Genomic DNA, 20,942 nt, shown 5'->3' on the forward strand with positions numbered 1-20,942 from the left:
TTTTTCTCGGATTTCTGTTTTAGGAACTGTTGCCTTCCCAGGATGAAGAACATCAATAACCATTTGCTTCCGCTGCAGTAGTCGGTTGGTCATGAACTTCCTAGTCCGGATAGTCACTGTGTCATTCATGATGGCGACTTTCACTCACGCAGCCGAAGAGGAAAAGAGCACTTTTTTCTTTTCTTCACACTAAGTACAGCTACAGGTTCTAGACAAGTTATATAAAACAAACATAAGGCCTCTGAAAGGTATGGAGACGAGGGTAGACTGACAGGGCCCTTCAGCCTCCGGAATGACTCTGCCATAAGTTCCCTGGGTTTTCTTTTCCCCAAAAAATCCCAGACTATGAATGGCTAAATAGTCTATGGTATTCCATACCATGGACTATTAAAAATAGAAATAAAATGAAAGAACTGAAGGAAAGTTTATAGAATACTCCTTGACCTCCACAAGAAAGATTGAAAATCCAATTAATTACAAAACGGACAAAAGACGTGGAAAAAATTTTCACAAAGGAAGATACTCGAATGGCCAGCAGACAGATGAAGAAATGCTCCAAATCACTAGCAAGAAGAGAGATGCAAATCAAAACCACAATGAGATACCATCTCCAGTAACAGTGGCAAAGTTTAACAGGACAGTAAGTAATAAATGTTGGAGAGGATGTGCCTTATACCTTGTTGGTGGGATTGTAAAATGGTTTAATCATTCTGAAAAGCAGTTTGGCACTTCCTCAAAAAGCTGAACATAGACATTTCATTTGACCTAGCTATTCCACTGCTTGGAATATATCCTGAGAAAATGAGAACTTAGGCACAAACGGAGACTTGTACACCAGTGTTCATAGCAGCTTTATTCACCATTGCAAGAACATGGAAACAGCCCAGAATAGAAACAATCCAAATGAATGGATTGAGAAATTATAGTACATTCACATGATGGAATACTACGCAGCATGCAGGAGCAATGATTTCGTAAATTACTACCTAACTTGAGAGTGACTGGAGAACTAACTCCGTCCCACAAGGACACATATTGTATAAAACCATTATTGTAAAATGAGTATGAGTATCCAAGGGGCTGGGACGGTGGGAGCAGAGGGGTGAGGATGTGAGGGGAGAATTAATCATAGGGCTGTACAATTTGATAGGTGGGGGGTGAGGGAAATTGGAAGAATCTGGTGTGAAAAACAACATACTAGAATTTTGTAAATAAGCTAGTATAAAAAAATGAATGAACTGTTACTATATGCAACAGTTGAATGGATCTGAAGATACAGCTGTAAACAGGTGGCATGACAAACACTCTGAATATCCATCAAGTGGTAAACAGATTAAAGAATTTAGGAAATCCATACAGTGGGATATTGTTGTTAGGTGCCATTGAGTCAAGTATGACCCTATGAAGAGCAGATCTGCACTCTGTCCTATCCTGTGCCATCCTCAGCGTCTCTGACACACTCGAGCCCATTGCAGCAGTCACTGTGTCAGTCCATCTGGCTGAGGGTCTTCCTCTTTTTTCTGACCCTCCACCTTTGCATGCATCATGTCCCTCTTCAAGGAATAGCCTCTCCTAGCAGTATGCCCAAAGTATGTGAGATGAAGCTTTATCATGTTCACCTCCAAGGAGCACTCTTGTTGCAGTTTTTCTAAGACAAATCTGTTTGTTCTTTTGGCAGTCAGTGAGATATTCAATACTATTCTTTAACACCATAACTCAAAGACATCAGTTCTTCTGGGATCCTTATTTATTGTCCATCTCTCAGATGCATAGCAAGTACTTTAAAAGACCATGGCCTGGATTAGGACTTTCTTAGTCTTCAAACTGATATCAGTGTTCCTCACTAATTTGAAGAGGTCCCAGACTGCAGACTTTTCTAATGCAATATGTCTCTTGGTCTCCTGACTGCACATACCATATGGACCAGAATACAAATATGCACAACAACGTAATTATCTAACAGTCATGCTCGGGGGGGGGGAAGCCAACCTCCTGCCAAAATATTATACATTATATGATTCTATTTATATGAAAATATAGAAAAGGCAAAACGATAGTAGCACAGAGCAGGTAAGTGACTGAGTTCAGCAGTCGGGAAGGGGAGCAGTTGCAAAGGGACAGGGACAGACTTTTTGAGATGTGGGAATTGTTCTCTATCTTGCTGTGGTGATTACCCAACTGTATGTATATTCAGCTAGCAAAACTAATCAAATGGTCTGCTTATTTATTGTATATTAATTGTACTTTAATAACAAATGTTAATAAGTCTAATATCACAGTATATTGAGATCCAGAAAAAGAAAACAGTAGCTTTCCAGTTTGTCCAGAGAAGAATTTTCCAATCTGTTGCTCAGAGAGCACTTGTATTTCTAGCTTCTTGCTTTCTGGAAACAGGATAGAACACGGGTCTAGAGATAAGACAAATGCAAACTTTGCCCTTTTTTCCCCAATGCTATTTTTAATTCCAACCCTCACCAGAAATCCAGTTATGCATAGTACCCCCTAATGCGGAGTTTATCAAGTTCCATTTTCCAGAGAACAAAACTGCTAGTCTCTTGCTCAGGAGAGGGCAGTCATGTTGCTCCTTAGGTCTAACTGCTGTCTAAAACCTTCCAACCCTCCCTCACTACCGTGGAGTCAGAGCTCATAGCTACCCCTCCAATGAGTTTTCAGAGGCTGTACATCACACAGGAGGAGACTGTCCGTCTTTCTGCTGAGCAGTAGCTGGTCCATTTTTGAATTGGCAGCACAACTCCCTATGCACTAGGCCACCAGAGCTCCCTGGGCTTCCAGTGAGTCTTCATTGTATCCCTGCATCACTCGTAGGGTTAACAATTCTATCCCTGTATCATTCAGGCCTCTGGTCCTCTGCCTTTATGACTTTACAGGGGTGGGGGGGTGGTGGAATGATACCTTCTCACATGTCTTTTTCTTCTGCAGACATCTCAATGTAGCTTGTATTCTTTATAAAAATTTGCTTTTGTTCTTCCCTTCCTTTTCCATTTCCCAAAAATTTGCTTCCATTTTTTTGGCCTATTACTGTCTCACATACCCTCTACTTACCCTTCTGTGTATTTTCTTACCTTTTTAAAAATTCCTTGGTAAAATTAAGCAAAGAGAGGAAACAATATACCTTTTCTTAATTTGCAGAAGATTGTGGAAGACTGAGCTAATATAACTGTGCCTGGCTTAAGTTTAAAGCACTTCTAAATTCCTTAAATCCTATGTTCAACTTGCAGAATTCTGCATACCCAAACATCAGAGTCAGCAAAAGAATTCATTTACAATCAGTGACAGCTGGGATGTTCTCACAGAAGACATACATTATCATCACAGATTAGAACATTATTGTGTCCCAAGTAGAATAGTAATTATTTGGAATATAATTGCTTATATTTTCTATTTGGGGGCAGAGGGAGTGGTAGAGTGAGGAGTTGAGAATGATGAAAAATAATCTGTATTCTGTGAGTACTTCTTAAATAAAAGGAGGTATGAAGTACATTGCTGTTACAATGAGGACACATGGCAATATAGAGTTATGTTATATAATGTTAAGATATATAAAGCTACCTGTGACATATATGCCATTTCTGCTGACTTTTCTTTATGCTAAAGGAGTTAAAATTCAAATATTCTTTTTTTTTTAATTCAAATATTCTATACAAACCTGTTGTTGTTACGGGTTGTCAAGCTGCCTGTGACTCAACGTGACCCTGTATACAACAGCTCTGAAGCCTGCCCTGTCCTGAGTTAGCCTCACTGACTCCAACACATCTAATAATATCTCTAATGGCATGACCTCTTCTAAACCCAGCTTCTATTTCTGGTAGTTCTCTCTCATTGTACTGTTCCAGCGTTTTTGGATAATTTTCAGTAGGATTTTGCTTGTATGTGATGTGAGTAATATTGTTTGATAATTTCCACACTGTTGGATCACCTTTTTTTGGAATGGGAATAAATATGGATCTCTTCCAGTCAGTTGGCCAGGTAGTTGTCCTCCAGATCTCTTGGCACAACCTGGTGAGCATTGTCCAGGGCACCGTCCATTTGTTGAAATATGTCAATTGGTATTCCATCAATTCTAGTGGCCTTATATTTTGCCAGGTCCTTCTGAGAAGCCTGCACTTCCTCCTTCATCACCACTGCTTCTTGATCATAAGTCCTGAAGTCAGAAACAGAAGTTGACTTCTAATGAAAGCACAAGCAGTTGTAGACAAATACTTCACAAACTGCAAGTTCAAGATATAAAGATTTCTTAGGGTAACTTCAAATCTAGCTGTACCACATTCATATAATTTTTAAATTAAAATAGATTTTTAGAATCTGCCTGAGTCCTCCTTTCACTTCATATTTCTCATACCTAATAACTTAAATGCAGGCAAGTCATGGCACAGTGAACATAGGACCTTAATTGCAGCATTTAAAGGATGCTTAGCTGCAACAGGTATCAGCTCTGATGAAGCAAATTATTTTGTCCTGAAAGCGGATTGTTTATTCATTCAAAAGCAAGAGTCTGAAAAGACTGTAGTTAACAAATAGTGCTTCTGACTCTTGCTGACTTAATTATAAGGTAATGTTTCATCATCTTCTACATACTGGTTTTAGGCATTTAAAAATGCCTTCTTTGAATACCTTTCAATTGAACATGATTCTGGCTTTGACCAGACAATTCGAATTAGTGCTGTCTTCAGTCTCTCAGGGGCCCAAAACAGATCCAGACCCAAAAAAAATTAGAAAATAAGTTCAAAATTACACATCAGCAAGCAGGACTTTCTTGGGAGGAATGTGTTCCTTGCTTATTAACCATTTATAACTTGCTGAATGCCAAAGGCAGTCCACGGAAATATGCCTAAACTTGCCCATTAGTGCTAACAAAGTTACAAAGAAAACAGATGAAACACCAATCTTAAATTAGAACTGCCTCATCATAGAAAAAGCCATTGTTTACGCCAGTTTATCCAGGTGTCAGATGAATTATAAATGCTAAATCACTGTTTCATAATAGCAACATCTGGCAGATTTTTTTTGTTGTTGCTTCTAAAGAAATTGGCTTAGCACAAATGATATCATTACAAGATGCTTCCTTTTCTTAAAATAATTGAGTCAGATTAAAAAAGAAAACTCATCCAAACTACCAAAGGATGATTACTTATTCCTGAAACTTCCAAAGGATGATTACTTATTCCTAAAACTTCTCTTTAAAAATACTAAACAAAATCTATAGGAAAGCATCCCCATATATTCTACAGTACAGTAAATCTTTGAGAGCATTTCTGAACTTTTCCATGATTTCTTACATTGAGAAAAACAAGAAACATTTTTTAATTTTGCCTTCGAAGTTTATTCACATTGTAAACTGACTCATTCTGGTTTGGCTTTGTGGCTAGATTCTCCTCACAGGTCCCAGATGCCAGCACTATGCTAGGTCCTGGGTCCAAAAAAGAAAAGCTATTTGCTTTTTGAAGCTCTGAACCTTCTTTGTGAGCACACATGTAAATAACTAAGCTGCCTCTGCACAGATTAAACTTATCCATTAATATTGGCAAACTAGTTACACCTAGTAGATTGATGATACGTGTAAAAGGGTGTGCAAATGTGAGCAAGGAAATGTCTCTGCAACTGCATGAGCCATTCTCTCTCTCAATCTCTGTCCCCTCCTCCACCACCTCCACCACCACCACCACCTCCACCAACACCACCTCCACCACCACCACCACTTCCACCACCTCCACCGCCACCACCACCTCCACCACCTCTTTTCTAGTTTTCTAGAATATTCAGCCTCAAGTACCCGCTGTGCTTTATTTTCTTCATCTGTACAGTGTACCAAACCAAATCCAATTCATGACAACTCCCTATTGGATCTCCAAAGTTATAAATCTTAACTAGAGCAGACTACTTAATTGTTGTCTTACAAAATGACTGTGGATTCAAACTATTGACCTGTGGTTTAACAGCCTAATGAGTAACCACCTACACCACCAGGGCTTCTCTTTATAGTACAGAAGGTTTGAAGACCTTATGTAAAATGACTGGCGCTCTACAAGGTATTTGAAAGGTACCCAATTTGTTAAATCTTTCTTTTTGAAAAAGTGAAATGAATATTAAACACGTAGCTTTCTAGGGAGCACTGGTGGCTTAGTAAGGACTTGTCCTACCAATCCAAAGGCAGGCAATTCAAGTTTTCAGGGGAAAAAATGGGAAATTTCTCATGTGATTTACAGACTGTGAAAACCCTCTGGAGGGTCAACTATGACTATCAACCATCAACGATGACTTGATGGCACACAACAATCTACCTAGGATAAATCAAACTATTCCCATAATTCTTCAGATGCTGATACTGTTGTATATAGGTTTCTTTTAGCTTGATATTCATAATTCCTTAAAGCAGAATCCAATTTTTAATGTATTCTATTTCATTACCAAAATATCAAGATTTCCTGGGATTTGAGCCATAGCTTATTTTTATAGGCTTTTAAATTGTAAAAAGCAAAAAATAAGACCCTGGAAAGTTATGTTTCTCCAAATTCCATTTCAGAGTCCCTTCTTAGAAACAAGTGAAATTAACAGGTTTCACTCTGTAATGGAAAACAAAATTAGAATGTTTGACATAGCTTTCCCTTTTGAATTTGTGTATTTTTATCTTCAGCAAGAACTATACAAAATTATTTTGAACACAGAGATGATGCCTGAGAGAGACCAAATCTGTTTATAAGAATTTTGAAAGGTGTGCACAAAGAATTAATTTGTGAGATGCATGCCATTCCTAATCCTAAATAATGGAAGAAATAAAAAGGAAAATATTCCCAGTACCTCAAATTCACTGCAGTTGTGTGCATTCCAAATCATAGCACCTTCCCACTAGGCGCCCAAGGCTGTAAATCCTGAGAGGAAACTGCCCATCTTTTCCTCAAGAAGCCATTGGTGAATTTGATCCACCAGAGACTCTTGGTCTTTTGGTTAGTGGTACAACATGTTACAGACTACACCATCTGAACTCGTTAATATACTATGACAACATTTATTGGAAGCAGTCTTGCATTTCCCTCACTACAATTAAGTTGGTTCCAACTCATAGCAACCCTGAGACTTATTCTTTACAGGAGAAGACTGGCCATCTTTTCCTGCAGAGTGGCTAGTAGTTAGAACTGCCAACCATTTAGTTAGCAGCCTGCTAGATTATACCCAAAAAATACTGTGGCTAACAATAGCTAAAACGAATCTTCTTTAAGATCAGTAAAACTGATAAACCTCTAGTCAGGTTGATCAAAGGGGAAAAAGACCCAATATATTAATATCAGGAATGGAAGAAATAACATCACTGTAGATCTTACAGATATTTTATGTGTTATAGTATACTTATGACAACTTTGTCTCCCAAAACCATTACAAAGACAGGAAAAAGATAAAATGCAAAAATGGATGTCAGAAGAGACTAAAAGTTGCACTAGAATGTCAGTTGAGAAGATAATCAAAGAGAAGAAATGACAAAATGAAAGTTAAACAGATGATTTCAAGAAGACTGAAAGTATTACAACAAAACATGCAAAGAACTAGAGTCAGAAAATAAAAAATTAAGAACTTGGCATTTCTCAAACTCAAAAGAACTGAATAACAATTTCACCCCTCGAGTTATGATATTAAAAGAGGCCATACACAAAATCTTAAATGATTCAGGAAGCATCAAAAGAAGGTGGAAGGAATACAGTATTAAAAGAATTGGCTAATGTAGAATAATTACAGGAAGTAGCATATAATCAAGAACCAATGGTAATAAAGGAAGAAGTTCAAGCTACACTGAAGACATTGGCAAAAATAAGGCCCTGTAAATAAGGAAATAGCAATTTACATGTTCCAACAAACAAATGCAGCCCTGAACGTGCTAAGAAAATTCTGCTAAGAAATAAGGAAGACAAACTCCCTGGCTAACTGACTGGAAGATAGCCATATTTATTCCCATTTCTAAAAAAAAAAAGGTGATCTAACAGAATGTGGAAAGTACTGAACAATATCATAATTTCACATGCAATTTATTTATTTAGGTCTTTTATTGTGTCTCTAAAATGTTCTTTAGTTTTCTTTGTTCACGTCTCTTGTGTCTCTAGTTAGGTTCACTCCCAAGTATCTCAATTTGTGACTGACTTTTGTAAATGGTATTGCTTTCTTCATTTCCCTTTTCTTGTTGTTGTTATGTGCCGTCGAGTTGCTTGGACTCATAGCGACCCTATGTACAACAGCCCTAAACTCTGCTCTGCCCTGTGCCAATCGCACTGTCTCTGACACACCCATCCTGATTACCCCAGTCACTGAATCAATCCACCTCATAGAGGGCCTTTCTCTCCTGCGCTGTCCCTCCACCCTCCCAAGCATGATGTCCTTCTCCAAGGACAGTCCCTCCTTACAACATGTCCAAAGTATGTTACACGGAGCCTCAGAATCCTTGCCTCCAAGGAGCCACCTGGTTTAACCCTCTCCAGGATGAATCTGTTTGTTTACCTAGCAGTCCATGGTACCCTCAGTACTCTTCTTCAGTACCACAGCTCAAAGGCATCAGTTCTCCTTCTATCCTCCTTAGTCATTGTCCTTTAAAAAAAAATCATGTGCAATCAAAATCTTGCTGACGATTACTTTTAAAAAATGACTGCTAGAAATTTAAGCCAGATTCAGAAGCCATGGCACCAAGGATATACTAGAATACCAGGAGGATGTCTATTGGTCTTTTATTGACTATGTAAAGATATTTGACTGTGTAGGTCACAAAAAATTACGGGTCGTTTTGAGAATAGGAATCCCAGAACACTTAATTATGCTCATGCAAAGTCTATACCTAGACCAGGAGGCTATTGTTCCCAGCAGGGGAACACTGCATAATTTCAAATCAAGAAACATGTCAGAGCTATATCCCTTCTCCATACTCAGTCCATACTACTCCATACTCAGTCCATACTACTCCATATTCAGTCTGTATACTTAACAAATCATTCAGCGAAGACAGACTTCATGAATAATGTGGCAACAGGATATCATAAGAAGAGTCATCAATAACTTGTATTATATAGATGTTATATAGAGTTGGAGTCAGAAAACCAAAAGGGTCTAACTCGCTCAGCATTTCTTAAGCTCAAGGAATTGAAGAACAAATTCAAACCTCAAGTTGCTATAATCAAGAATGCTTTAGGCAGAGTGTTAAATGATCCAGGAAGTATCAAAAGAAGATGGAAAGAATATATTAAGTCATTGTATTGAAAGAAAAATTAGCAGACACAGAAGAATTTAATGAAACATATGAACAAGAGCCTATGATGATGAAGGAAGAAGTTCAAGCTGCTTTGAAAGAAATAGCAAAAAATAAGTCCCCAGGAATAGATGGTATACCAATTGACATATTTCAGCTAACAGATGCTGCCCTGGACATGCTCACCAACTTGTGTCAAGAAATCTGGAGAACAACCACTTGGCCAACTGGCTGGAAGAGATCTATATTTGTCCCCATTCCAAAGAAAGGTGACCCAGCAGAATGTGGAAACTATAGAACAATATCATTGATTTCACATGCAAGCAAGATTCTGCTGAAGATTATCCAAAAACGACTGCAGTAGCATATCAGCAGAGAACTTCCAGACGTCCAAGCTGGGTTTAGAAGGGGTCGTGATACTAGGGATATTGTAGCTAATGTTAGCTAGATATTGGCTGAAAACAGGGAGTACCAGAGAAATGTCTATCTGTGCTTCATTGATTATGCAAAGGCGTTTTGTGGACCATAACAAACTGTGGCTGACTTTGAGAAGACTAGGAATCCCAGAACACTTGATCGTGCTAATGCGAAACTTATACTTGAACCAAGAGGCAGTCATCAGAACAGAGCAAGGAAACACTGCATGGTTCAGAATTGGGAAGGGCGTACACCAGGGATGTGTCCTGTCTCCGTACCTTTTCTACCTGTATGCAGAACAGATCATCCGGGAGGCTGGGCTCTATGAGGAGAAAGGCGGCATCAGGATTGGTGGAAGATCTATCAACAATCTGCATTATACAGATGATAACAACCCTGCTTGCTGAAACTGAGGAGGACCTGAGTCACTTGCTGCTGAGGGTCAGGGACTGCAGCCTTCAATATGGATTGAGGCTCAATGTCAAGAAGACAAAGATTCTCACCATTGGACCAATTGGCAGCATCAGGATGGAGGGTGAAGAGATTAAGATTGTTCACAGCTTTAGTCTGCGTGGCTCCACAATCAACACTCTTGGCACCAGCAGCCAGGAACTTAAAAGATGTATTGCGATGGGAAAGTCTGCTGCTAGGTACCTCTCTGAAGTACTCAAGAGCAACAGTGTGTCTCTGGAGACTAAAGTGCATCTGGTGCAGGCCATGGTCTTTGCAATCACTTGTTATGCGTCAGAGAGCTGAACAATGACCAGTAGGCTAGAAGGAGAATTGATGCTTTTGAGCTTTGGTGTTGGAGAAGAGTGCTGAGGGTGCCATGGACTGCTAAGGAAACAGATTCATCCTGGAGAGGGTTAACTGGGCTGCTCCTTGGAGACAAGGATTCTGAGACTTCATCTGACATACTTTGGTCATGTTGTAAGGCGGGATTGGTCCTTGGAGAAGGACATCATGCTTGGAAGAGTGGAGGGCAGGCGCAGGAGGGGAAGTTCCTCTGGGAGAACGATTGATTCAGTGACTGGGGCAATCGAGATGAGTGTGTCGGAGACAGTGTGATTGGCACAGGACAGAGCAGAGTTTAGAGCTGTTGTACATAGGGTCGCAATGAGTTGCAAGCGACTCGACTGCACATAACAACAACAACAACAACATATAAATGACACAGCCTTCAATGTCAAGAAAACAAAAATCCTCACCACTAGGGAAGTAGACAACTTCATGATAGATGGAGAGAAGATTGAAGTTACCCACAATTTCATCTTACTTGGTTCCACAATCAACACCATTAGTACCATTAGCCAAATCAAAAGGAGTATTCCATTGGAAAAAATCTTCTGTCAGGGACCTCTCCAGATTTCTAAAGACTAAAGATGTCAGTTTGAAGACTAAGGTATGCCTAATCTCAATTATTTGCTATGTATCTGAAAATTGGACAGTAAGTAAAGATGACAGAAGAATCAGTGCTTTTGACTTGTGTTCGAGAAGAGTATCGAATATCCATGGACTGCCAAGAGAACAAACAGGTCTGTCTTGGAGAAAGTAGAAAGCAAGGTGTTCGTTGGAGGCAAGGATGGTGACACTTTATATTACATACTTTGGACATGTTTGGAGGGGCCAGTCCCTGGAGAAGGGCATCATGCTTAGAAAGATTGAGGGTCAGTATAAGGGAAGACCCTCAACAAGACAGATTGGCACAGTTACTATCACAGTGGATTCAGGCACATCAGAGATGGTGTGGATAACACACAATCGGTCAAGGTTCATATCTATGGAGTATAGAGTGAGTTGCAGTTAACTAGACGGCACATAACAGTGACATCAACCAGTGTTCTTGATGACTATAGATTCAGATGTTCTAAGCAAAATTTTAGCAAATCAAATCAGCAGTATGTAAAATGGATGATTTATCATTATCACATGCAATTCAAATTCATTGCCATTAAGTCATAACTGACTCATATTTGACCTTCCAGAGAGTTTTTGAAAGCTAAATCACACAGGAGGACGTTGCCCATCTTTCTCCCTCAGAGCAGCTCAGCAAACAGCATACCTTTGGGTTGACAGTGTTACTCCCTACCCACATGACCACCAGAGCTCCCTTTAAAAATAACTTTTTAGGGAGTTCTGGTGGCCTGGTGGCAAGAAGTTGCACTGCAATCCCAGAGGTGAGCTGTTCAAATCCACCAGATGCTCTGCTGGAGAACGAGGAGCAGTCTGCTCCTGTACCAGTCAGATCCAATTTGACGGTACATACAAACAAAATAATAAAATTAAGTAAAAAAAATTTTTTTAAGTGTTTTAAAGTAGATTTAAATACAACTTCATTTTGTAACGTGGAATAACCAGAACAGAAATAGTGAGGAAGTTCACACACATTGTGAGAATGTAATCAGAGTCACTGAACAAGTGTAGAAATGGTTGAATGGGAACATAAACTACTACATAGACTTTCACAGAATACAAGATTTTAAAAATCAATTCATGCTATTCACCAAAATGCAGAAAAACATTTGGCAAAATACAACATTATTCTTGATAAAAATTTTCAAGAAAATAAGAGTAGAAGAGAATTTTCTCAAACTGATAGACATTGTCTACAGTTAACATCACACTTCTTGAAAGGCTGGATACTTTCCCCTAAGATCGAAACAAGACCTGGATGCCTCCCTGACCATGGCCAGCATTATCCTTCAGTTCCCACCCAAACACAGGGCAAGGGACGTGAGTAGGTAGGGGCAATGGTAGGAAAAGGCATCCCCATTGGAAAGCAATATGTAAAACGTGATTGTGTATTATAACAGCCAAAAAATACACTAATAATTGAGGTTAGGAAGCTTGTAAAATGTATGACTAAAAAAGTTAATTCTTTTTCTGCATGCTAGCAATAAGCCATTGAAAAAATGAAATTTCTTTAAAAATACTATTCATAAAAGTATAAAAAATTAAGTCTTAACAAAATGTTAAACATTTGTACACTGAAAACTACAAAGCATTACTGAAAGAAATTATAAGAATAAATTTTAAGAGGTGTATTTTTTCCCAGAAGACTTAAAATTTGTGAAATATCAATTCTTCCCAAATTAATGAATTAATTCAGTGAACTCCAACTCAAACTCCCAACAGATTTTTTTTCTGGGAAGAATGACAAACCAATGTGGAAAGTGACAAACCAATTCCAAAATGTCTTAAAGGACATCGAATAGAGAAAAATAAAATTGGAAAACTAGTACTATCAGATTTCAAGAGTTATTATCAATTTACTGATCAAAATGGTTATAATTTATATAAAGATAGACAAATAGTTGGTAGAACAGAGTTGTTGACTGCCTTCAGGTTGAGCACCACTTATAGTGACCCTATGAACAAAAGGCCTAAAGCCCCTACAAAACTATCAACATATATCAAGGTTCATAGTTTCCAGAGGCACATTGTTTAGGGAGTGGATGCCACTCCTGCTTCCAAACCTGTCATAGAATGTTTTTGGTTAAGTTGCCTGCAATGCATAGAGACCCTATGTACAGCAGCTCTGAACCTTTCCCTGTCCTGAGTCAGTTTCACTAATTCTGACACACCAACCCCCACTGCCCCAGAACAGAATAGGAAGTACAGAAATACACTCAAGACGTGTATGTTATGGACCACTCAGACATGTGTTCTGGACCACTCAGACTTGGACAACGGATTTTTTTATAATGATGCAAAAGCAATTAAGTAGATAAAGTCTTTAACTATTGTCAAAGACCTAAATGATAAAACCCAATATTATAAAACTTCTAGAAGAAAAAATAGGGGGGGGGAATGTTTATGAACCTAGGTTAGTTATGTTAGATTCAACCCCAAAAGCATGGTTCATCAGAGAACAAATTCATGAACAAATCTTTTACTTATGAGTTAGAATTGATTCAATAGTGATGGGTTTTTATATACAGGCATACCTTGAAGATAATGCATGTTCCATTCCAGAACAGTGCAATAAAGCAAGTCAGGCAAATTTGCTTATTTCTCATTTCATATAAAAGTATGTCTGCATTGTACTATATTACATGTGCAGTAGCATTATGTAAAGGTCTGAAATATTGCAAAATTACCAAAACATGACACAGTGACTACATGTTGTTGAAAAGGTGGCTGAAATAGACTTGCTCAAATTGTGGGAAAAATGTAGTATCTACCATGGAGCAGCTGGTGGATTCAAACTGTGTGCTTTTGGGATTGCAGTGTAGCCTTTTATCACTGGGCCACCAGAGCACTGATCATTGTTGCTGTTGTTAGGTGCCTGTGTGTCTGACTCATAGCAACCCTATGAACAACAAACCTGAATCACTTTCTATCCTGTGCCATCCTCGTCATCTCTGATACACGTGAGCCCATTGCTGCAATCACCATGTCAATCCTCTCTGTTGCTGACCCTCTGCCCTTCCAAGCATGATAATCCTTTCCCAAGGAATAGCCTCTCTTAGCAACATGTCCTAGGTAGGAGAGATGAAGCTTTGTGGTCCTTGCCTCAAAGGAACATTCCAGCTGCTCCTTTCCCAAGACATGCTTGCTCATTCTTTTGGCAGTCCAAGGGATATTCAGTACTCTTCTCTAACTCCACGACTCAAAGGTGTCAACTCTTTTTCTCTCTTTCTTACTATTGTCCAGCTCTCAGATGCATAGCAAGTAATTGAAAAGACCATAGCCTGAATCCTGTGTCCCTTAGCCTTCGAACTGACATTATTGCTCTTCAGTATTTTGGAGAGATCCCTGACAGCAGGCTTGTCTAAAGCAATACATCTCCTTATCTTCTGACATTGATCATTAGAGAATGCAAAATTAAAATCACAAATAGATAATACTTTGGTTTCTGTTGTGTGCCATGGGATCGATTCCAATTCACAGAGATTCTATACTGTAAGAGAGAGTAAAACTGCCCCATCAGATATTCTAGGCTCAAATCTTTATGGGAACAGATCACAAGGTCTTCTCTCCTATGAAGTGAAGAACATGCACTCTGGGGGGAAAAAATTGTCAATTTCTTTAAAAATTAAATACATCTACCACATTATTCCACCATTTCAGGGAAAATGTAAGCATATGTCCTGCACATACCTGTTAATGGAAAATTTATTTGACCAGCTGGAAATCTGGAAAAACTCAGATGTCCCTAACAGGTGAACAGATAAGTTGCAGTATATCCATACAAAATATTACTACTCATTAATGAGCAGGAATGAGCTGAAAGTATAGATAGATTTCAAATAATTATGCTTAGTGAAAGAAAAAAGACTATATGATTTCCATTTATGTGAAAGTCTTCTAATGGTACATTAATCTATGGTGACAGCAGATCTGTGATTGGGGATTGAAGTTCAGGGAGTTTAGAAAGGAGCATGACGTAACTCTGAGGCATTACAGATACATTCCTTATCTTGTTGTGGTGATAGTTTCAATGACTTGTGTACATATCAAAATGTAGTACACTGCACAATTTAAACATGTGCAGCTTACTTGTATGTCAAGTATGTATTAATAAAACTGTTCAGAAAAACCTTGTGCATATTCATCAATGAGAATTTGAACATCAGTGTTCAAATGAGGTCTGCCATATGAAGGGACATAGGTGACAGTTAAGACTAAAGCAATTTTAAAAAGAAAACAAAACAACACTATTGTCAAATGGATTTTGACTCATAATAACCCTATAAGACAGAGTTGTTGTTTACCGTAAAGTTGGAACCGACCTGTAGCTGACCCTCCAGCAGGTTTTCAGAGGCAGTTAATCACATGGGAGGAGACTGCCCATCCTTCTCCTGAAGAGTAGCTGGTGGCCTCAAACTGCGCGCCTTCAGGATTGCAGTGCATCTTCTTGCCACTAGGCCACCAGAGCTGAGTATAACTGCCCAGTAGGGTTTCTGAGGCTCTGGGTCCTTACAGGAGCATACTGTGTGATCTGCCTCCCATACAGTGATTGGTGGGTTCACACCTCCTCCTTCTAAAACAGCAACACAAAGCTTAACCTACTGTGTCAACAGAGCTCCTTAGACTAAGACTAAGCTAATAAAAAAAGGAAAAGCTGTTTTTTTAAAAAAAAATTATTGGTTTGCATACAATTAATATAGAAATGAAAGAAAATGTTACTATCCATGTGTTAAAATAATACTGACCTTTCTGTTTAAGTTTATCCAGCAAATTAAGTTTCCATTTAAGGGTGAGACTGATTATTTTTTATAGTATGTCAGTATTCTCGTTATTTCTGTTCCATTTCCAGTAATCTAGATTTCCTACACCCTTGCCTTCTTGTCTTTGCTTTCAATTAAGTGTTGACAATTTGGTCTCATGCAGATTATTTTTTTAAAGGAGAACTTCTTGGTTTCATATCTGATTATTATGCTGCAGAATAGTACCCTTGTAGGTGCCAAAGTGGCTTAAGTTTTATTTAATTGTAAGTAAACACTCTGCAAGTATGTTTAACCTTTATAACTGTTACTCATCATCAAATTGGAACCCACTCAGAGCTGACCCTCCAGTGGGATTTTATTTTTTTACCTTTGCACAGGAGAAGATTGCCATCTTTCTCAAACCACCTGTCTTTGGGTTGGCAGCATAACTCCTTACCTACTAGGCCACCAGAGCCAGTTGTTCTTAAAATAACAGAAACTCATGTTGTCTCAAAGAAATGGACTATCAGAGGGACTACACAATGGCCTTGAGCATGATGGAGGTCATGACAGTGGCACAAAAAGGGCAAAGTTCAGGTCTGTTCTTTATAGCATTTCTATGAGTCACGGTAATTACTTGGGCGTGCAGGAATTTTAAAATGTGGTAGTGCTTGGCTAAGTCTGCAGACTGGAGGCTCCTGTGAATTGGTGTAACACCGGAAGATGGTTTCTCGCGTCTTGATGAGGGTCACATATGGAATGCTTTGTATTTTTTGGCTTTATTTTCATTCACAAGTGGTGTCAGCTGATTGGACTTGCCACATGGACTGGGGGTCTCTAGTTTATAGTCCACCAGCATTTGGGTGTGCCTGAATTTAAATGTTAGTTGATTTTGAGATGAACATTCTTTTAAGTGGTACAGCAGTCGTCTGCCTATTTGCTGTATTGAAATAACTTGGAGTTGCTGTGATGCTGAACCTGTGCCCCTGATGTGTCAAACACCATAATGGCTGCCCGTGGTGGACAGTGTTTGGTGGAGCTCCCAGATTGATTCCGTTTTGGAAGCATAAGTGGCATCCACTTCCCAAACCTTTTGCTTCTGGAAACTCTATGAACTTGGAAAAACGACAGTAGTTATAGAAAGGCTTCAGGCCTTTTGTTCACAGGGTCGCTGTGAGTGGTGCTCCACTCCACGGCAGTCAACAACATGAGTCAGGTGATTTGATGGCACCTGATGACATCTTGTCTAATCCCATTACTTTTACTAATGAGAAAACTCCTCATACATAGGCTTTTCATTTTAAAAACCTAGAACATGGCATACCATTTAGCTGTGATTAGCCATGTCACAATGGCCTGTAGCACCACTTCTCTCTTTTGATCTGATGCAATAGACCAGGTAATGGCCTGGTCAAGAAAGCAGTTATGCAATATGCAGGCTAGCTGTGTAAAAGTCACTCTTCTGCCTTGTCTCATCCTTCTAAAGCCATTTTACTTTGCGTACTTCTAAAATGTCATTTTTATTCCACTAAAAAGCCATAAAAACTTTTGATCATCACAGACCATTAGGTTTCTAATCAGATGTTGTTGTTGTTGTTTTTAAGTGCCATTGAGGCATAGACGACTCATAGTGATCCTATGAACAAAAGACCTGAACACTTGTATAACTTTCATTGTTTCTCCAAGTTCAAAGGGTTTCCAGAGGCAAGCTGTTTTGGAAGTGGATGTCACTCCTGCTTCCAAGCTTGTTTTAATCGGGGAGCTCCACCAAACACTGTCCACTGTGGGTAACCATTATCACATTTGACACATCAGTGTCACAGTGTTCAGCATCACAGCATGTACAGCAAATGAACAGATCAATGCTATGCCACTTAGAAGAATATTTGACCAAAAATAATTAAAACCAGGCCTGAGGGCTGCTGATTAAAATCAGAAAATAAACTTTAATAAACTGTTGATATGACTTTAATTCCTACTGGCTCTTTGAGAAGTCAGCATAATATACACATCCCAAATATGATCCACTTTGCCAAATTAAATTGGAGAATAAAGCTGATTTATATAGCCTGCCTGCAGCATTCAACTTGAAACAGCTTTTTAAGATTATACAATTAATGATTGGAACTCATATCAGCCAAACAAAAATCCCCCGACTGCCCATGAGAAATGTTTGAGTAATCTAGAGGTGGAATTGCTAGGGGAATTGGAGCCTGTCAGTCATCAGCTTACCTTCTAACAATGGAAGATGGCACCGTAGAATCTGCGTACCACTGCCAGAAGTGTGTTTATCGCCCGGTACTATTCCAAGCTGCACTCTGCCCCTTCCCTACCATGAATTTCTCTTGCCCTTTTGCCTACATCCAGAGACCTCACTGATTTACTGAGAAGAAGAAAAAAAAAACCAAAGAAGATATACGCTCCTCCCCTTTGTATGGCATTTAGGCATGTTTTTATCTACTCCTCTCTCCCATTTTATTTCCAAGTCTGCTCCCTAACATTTAACCTTATTTATTTCTGTTTATCGAGAGGCTCTTAGTTGTCAGGTTTTTTCTCCAAAATTTTCTTCTCTATTGTTCCCTCCTTCTGCGTTTCCTTCAGACATACACACATTGCTGTTGTCAAGAAACTGTCACTTGCTCTCCCCTTAATCCCTCATCTCTTCCATTCCCTTTAGTCCCAAACTTCTTGTATTTCAGATCAGATCCCCAGGTGGCACAAAGGATCACACTCAGCTATTAACTGAAAGGTTGGAAATTGACAATACCACCAGAAGAAAAGCCTGGCAATCTGATTATTTAAAGAATCCTGCCAAGATGGCAGTATCTAGGGAGCTCTGGTGGCTTAGCGGTAAAGAATTGTACTGTCAATGCAAACTTCACTGCCACTGCAAAGGTATGCAAGTTCAAATCCACCAGCTGCTCTGCAGGAGAAATATGGGCAGTCTCCTCTTGTTCCATCTCAGTGGTACACAATAACAACAGCTGCCAAGAAAACCCTATGAAACTCAGGTCTACCCTCTTACATGCGGGGTCTCCATGATCTGAATCAATCTTATAAATGGAAGGGTTTGGGGGTTTGGGGCTTTTGTTGTTAGGTTCCCCCACCCCCATATTACATCACAAGTTGCTGATACACAAGAACTGCAGTTGCTATTGATTTCTGTAGTGTGCCAAACACATTGTTCTTGTTACGTACCATCAAGGTGACTATGACTCACAACAACTCTGTAAACGACAGATCTGAACCTGCCCTAGCCTGCACCATCTTCACAGCTTGATAGGCTTCACCCCATTGTTACAGTCACATAATCCAGCTTGTCGAGGGTCTTTCTCTTTCTTTGACCCTCTGCCTTCCCCAACATGATGTATTTTTCTAAGGACCGATGCCTCTTGACAACATGCCCAAAATATATGACAAATCCATGCCTCTAAGGAGCACTCAGGTTACACTTCCTCAAGGCAGATGCATCTGTTATTTTGGCAGTGCATGGACTATTCAGCATTTGTTACCAGCACCACAACTCAAAGACATCAATAATTCTTCGTCATCCTTATTCATTGTCCAACTTTCAGATGCATAGGAGGCAACTGAAGAAACTTTGGTTTGGATCACCTTAGTCTTTCAACTCATAGTCTTGCTCTTTAGCACTTTGATTTTTATCTTTGAAAGTAGATTTTCCCAGTGCAACATGTCTTGATTTCTAGACTGCTGTTGCAGGGCCTAGCACGTTATAATGTAAATAGGACACAGACCTTGAAGCCCCATAAGCCAGCATTCCCATTTGAGCTCACCAGTTTTCTGTTGAATGACCTTGAGTGAATTACTTAATTTTGCTGTTTCTCAGGAGTGAACTAAGGGTACCTGTGTTGTAATGTTATTAAGGAGATTAAATGAGATATTTCATCAAACACCTAGAATGTATCTGACAGGAGTCCTGGTGGTGTAATAGCTAAGAGCTCAGAGGCTGATTGAAAGGTCTAAGGTTCAGATTTACCATAGGCTCCACTTGAGGTCTGCTCCCGTGAAGATCTGCTCTGCCCTCAGGGTCACTTGGGTCAAGACCAACTTGACCGCACACAGCAAGAGCTTGGTACCTGGCACAAAGCAAATGCTCCAAAGGCTAACGTCCTGTCTCCATGAACAAAGTTATGTATTTGTTGAATGAATGGCTCACAGGTTCCTGTGTATTTCACTTTAATGATCAGTGTCGTGGCATTCTATCTTTTGTTTGGTCTGTTATCTCACTTCCTTTTTTTCTTCTTAATTTGTGTGTTTCAGGTTCACAACCAGTATCCAACGGAGTTTGAATTCAATCTATATTACTTAAAGTTCTTGGCTTTCCACTACGTGTCTAATCGCTTTAAAACATTTCTCCTGGATTCCGACTATGAAAGATTAGAGCATGGTACGTTTTTTTGTGCCTTGGTTCCATCCATGTTGGTTTTGTGTGTTTTTAATGAAAACTTTAATAAAACAGACACCTAACCCTAAGTGTGGCAAGAACAATTTAGGGCTTTTCCCTGAACTATAAATATAGAGTAGAAGTAAAGGAGTGCTTGAAATCAGAGACTAGACGTTTGTGTTAGCTCTTGGGGAATGCTCATGGTCATTCCTGTAGTTCTTTTACAGAATTGTATCTGCTTACTATTTTAATACTCCAAAGGTATCACTCCTTTTGCAGAAACTTTTGACTCTGGTTTTCCATCCCTGGTACACTCTAATAGAAAAGGCCCCTGCCCTCAGAGGCAGTGTACATAGTCGTTAAGGCCGTAGACAGTAGACCAAATAAACCAAGATTAAATCCCAGCACTGCTAATCACCACCAGAGAACTGAGTAAGTAGGTGCATCTCTGAGCCTCATTTTTCTCATCTATAAACTGTGGACAGTAAGTCCCTGATGATCACATGAGGATATCTTTATAAATGCCTTAGCACACTTGCTAGCAGAGAGAGTAAGTGCTCAGTAAGTTTTACATGTTGCTGTTATAATTTATAATAGTGATAATTTTTTTCTTTTTTATTATTATTAATTTTAATGAAAATTTACAGAGACTTTGGATTTCCATTCATTCACTGTTGCACTTTTCTTGCTGCCCAACCTCCCCCCCAGTTCCCTCTTCTCTTTGAGAAGT

The 20,942-nt window shown here is 39.2% G+C and overlaps 1 protein-coding gene across 1 annotated transcript in view; it reads left to right on the forward strand.

Annotated features, from left to right (window-relative positions):
- SBF2 (SET binding factor 2) overlaps positions 1-20,942 on the forward strand; it is a 510,367-nt gene that overhangs the window by 471,998 nt on the left and 17,427 nt on the right. Inside the window, exon 33 of the mRNA XM_006885420.1 lies at positions 20,089-20,215. Coding sequence (XP_006885482.1) covers positions 20,089-20,215 — 127 coding nt within the window. The remainder of the gene's footprint in view (positions 1-20,088; positions 20,216-20,942) is intronic.

Source organism: Elephantulus edwardii, unplaced genomic scaffold (genome assembly GCF_000299155.1).
Source record: "Elephantulus edwardii isolate Elephantulus edwardi_28Jun2011 unplaced genomic scaffold, EleEdw1.0 scaffold00044, whole genome shotgun sequence".
Taxonomy (NCBI): Eukaryota; Metazoa; Chordata; class Mammalia; order Macroscelidea; family Macroscelididae; genus Elephantulus; species Elephantulus edwardii.